Raw genomic sequence first — 3,074 nt, 5'->3', positions numbered from 1 at the left:
CATCATCATCATCCCGGGCCCATTCGATCTGGGTTAGGCCCCTCACATGCTGGACACACTTTCCACGACTCTGATGGCAATGGAAAGCTACCTGAAAAATTCGAAAAATTTCTCAAAAAAAAACTGAAAAAAAAGGATTTTATGAAAAAAAAATCGTATATTTATATATGCGAACACTCGAGTAATATTCCATATAAATGATAATTTCCCGAAATTTTATCCCATAATTTTCATATTGTCACCAACACATGTACATATTTTCCCCCCACGCTTTCGCTCAGTGGTCGCAACTGCCATATAAATGCAATAGCAGCGGAAAAAACTCAACAAAAATGCGAAAAAAAACAAATTTCGAGGAAAAAATCCATAATTTCTCATTTGTCCGTAATTGTGCAGTTTTTTCACTCGAACGTCACGACTCTGATAACAACTGCTAGTATCGCGAACGTTTAAATGCGGGATATTTTTTCCGTTTTCCCCCACCGTTTTACACCATGGGCATCTCAAATCGTCCTCATCACTACTATCAGAAAGTTCTATTATTTTCCTCTCTGACGACGGAGCGCTAGAACTAGACGTAGTGTTACTCTCCGAACCTGAGTATCATATCGGGCCTAATCCGTATCTTCCAATGAGCAACCTAAGATACCTCTCTTCCTTTTAACGCTTCTACCACTATCACTACCGTCAGGACCATCATCGTGAGTATCACATAATTCGGCGTCTCGCATGCGTCGCTCCGCCGCCATTCTGAAAATATTTTCAATGTAGTTTCTTGACCCTAGTGATATGAAAAACATGTTTCACGACTACTGCATATCACCGCGAATATCGCGAGTATCACGCCACTTCACGTAAAACGGGTGAAACTCCAGTGGGTGTTATTTTTTCCGAGATTAAATATTAAAATTAAAATTCTCACATTACCACTAACGAAGTAAATGTAGTAAATATCTTCTCACCTCGCAAGCTCCCTTTGTGAGAGCTCAGCATAGGCCTGCCTATCGCCGCCCAACCTTCTCCCCCGGCCTCGCTTCACTCGAGCCGTTTTTCCCTTAGTCGTTCGCTTCCGGCCAACTCCCGCGCTGAACTCGACCAGCTTGTCAGTGTTAGATGAAGTAGCATCTGCAATATTGGAGTTTCACCCTTCCTTACGTAAAGTGGCGTAAAACGCGAAATTCATGGTATGTAGTAGCCGTGAAATAGGTTTTTTTTCACTAGTGATTTTCATATCACTAGGGTGAAACTCTAATAATAATAATATTCCAATGAACACATATAAATTTCGATGAGAATAACCAATAACAACAAAACTGAAATATATATGTTCACTTTCCGCAGCTGAGCTCAGGAGTTTCCTATACAGTGTTGGAGTAGGATTATATGTTCGCTTTCCTCAGCTGAGCTCAGAAGTTTACTACGTTACATACGAGTTCGGGTAGAAAAACAAAAAAATACCAAAACTTACACATATTCTCACCAACACATGTAGTGTATATTTTCCCACACTGACGACAATAATACCAAAACTTACCCGATTCATATCCCTGGGTCCTCCCACGGAAGAGCTCCAACGACAAGGGATGACCCAAAATGAGTAGCTCACATTCCGCTTTGATATCGTCAAGACATTTATAAAAAGTGGCGTTATGAGGACCGTACGAGTTGTGGACGAGCTCATGTAGAATAGTACCTGAAAATCGATTTATGCAACTTTTATGACTACAATTAAATTAGTGAGGAGTTCCATATAAACTAATTTATGCAACTTTTATAACTACAATTAGATTACCAAGGACTTCCATATATACTGATTTATGTAACTTTCACGACTACAATTAGATTACCAAGTAATTCCATGTAAACTGGTTTATGCAACTTTCACGACTACAATTAAATTACTGAGGACGTCCATATACGACAGTCAACCGATTTATGCAACTTTTACGACTACAAATAAATTACCAAGGATATCCATATACGACAGAAAGTGTCCTGGATCCCTGTTGCGACGAAGGCGTATCTTCACTGCTAAGCCTCGGTTAACGTTGAGGCCGAGAAGTCTGTTATTCTTAGGAACGAATTCCATCATGTGGGCAACTCTCCTGAGAAGAAATCATAAAATGATATATTCCCTAGTGATATGAAAAACACTAGTGAAAAATATATTTCACGACTACTGCATACCACCACTTCACGTAAAACGGGTGAAACTCCATCGTGGAAAATTTGCATATAATCACTGTTAAGTGTCGGCGACAATATGAAAATTCCGGGAGAAAATTTTTTCGTTGGTTTTTGTGCACTTCTACCCGATTCTTGTATAACTAGTGGAGAAACTTCTGAGCTCAGCTGAGGAAAGCGAACATATATTCCAACTAGTGTTTGAAAATATGCACATGGTCAACTGCATGTGTTGGTGATAATATAAAAATTGGGTAGTAAAAATTGAATACAAAAAACAAATATAAAAAGTAAATAAAAATAATTATTGGTTTTCGTACACTTCTACCCGAATTCGTTCATTTTCAAACGATATATTCCTCCAACACTGACGAGCCTTACCATCGACGTTTTTTCATAATAGGTATAACCAACTGAGCCGCAGTGTTTAGCATGTGCTGTGCCTTGCTGTCGTCTCGGAGACCTAGGGTGGAAACCTGAATCACGATGGCGTATCTTATCGATTTAAGATTCAAAATAGGTCCGAAAATGGCCTATTTGATCGATATCGAGAAAATACTACTCCAGGAGGGATAAGATAAAATGAAGCTTTTATTAGTCTAGGCTGTTATCGGACCTAATCCGTATCATACCACCGGGGCACGAAGATTCACTTCTACTATGATCAAGTCGGACATTACTCTTCCTAACGAGGGGGGTTAGCCTCCCATGAAGTGGCGGAAATGTGGTATGAAAAACGGTCTCTAATTATTATTACCTTCCACACGTTGTGCCACTCGTCATCATAAGGCTTACGGACGTTCTGCATCTACTACACGTCTCCGCGACGATCAGGAGACTCGTGCGCTAGGGCGCGCGCGATGTCGTCGGCGACATAGAAATTCGACAAA

At 40.1% G+C, this 3,074-nt stretch overlaps 1 protein-coding gene across 1 annotated transcript; it reads right to left on the bottom strand.

Annotated features, from left to right (window-relative positions):
• Positions 1–583: 583 nt before the first annotated feature.
• On the bottom strand, positions 584–2,992 carry Pmar_PMAR023061 (conserved hypothetical protein; the record flags this gene model as incomplete). Its single annotated transcript, XM_002772214.1, has 6 exons — positions 584–596; positions 963–1,125; positions 1,535–1,693; positions 1,966–2,105; positions 2,566–2,717; positions 2,942–2,992. 6 exons carry the CDS (start codon positions 2,990–2,992, stop codon positions 584–586), a joined length of 678 nt encoding a protein of 225 aa, XP_002772260.1.
• Between the last annotated feature and the right edge of the window lie 82 nt (positions 2,993–3,074).

This window comes from Perkinsus marinus (genome assembly GCF_000006405.1).
Source record: "Perkinsus marinus ATCC 50983 genomic scaffold scf_1104296961726, whole genome shotgun sequence".
NCBI classification, from domain to species: Eukaryota; Perkinsozoa; order Perkinsida; family Perkinsidae; genus Perkinsus; species Perkinsus marinus.
Note: the sequence above shows the minus strand (reverse complement) of the source record. Positions and strands in the feature narration are given on the sequence as shown.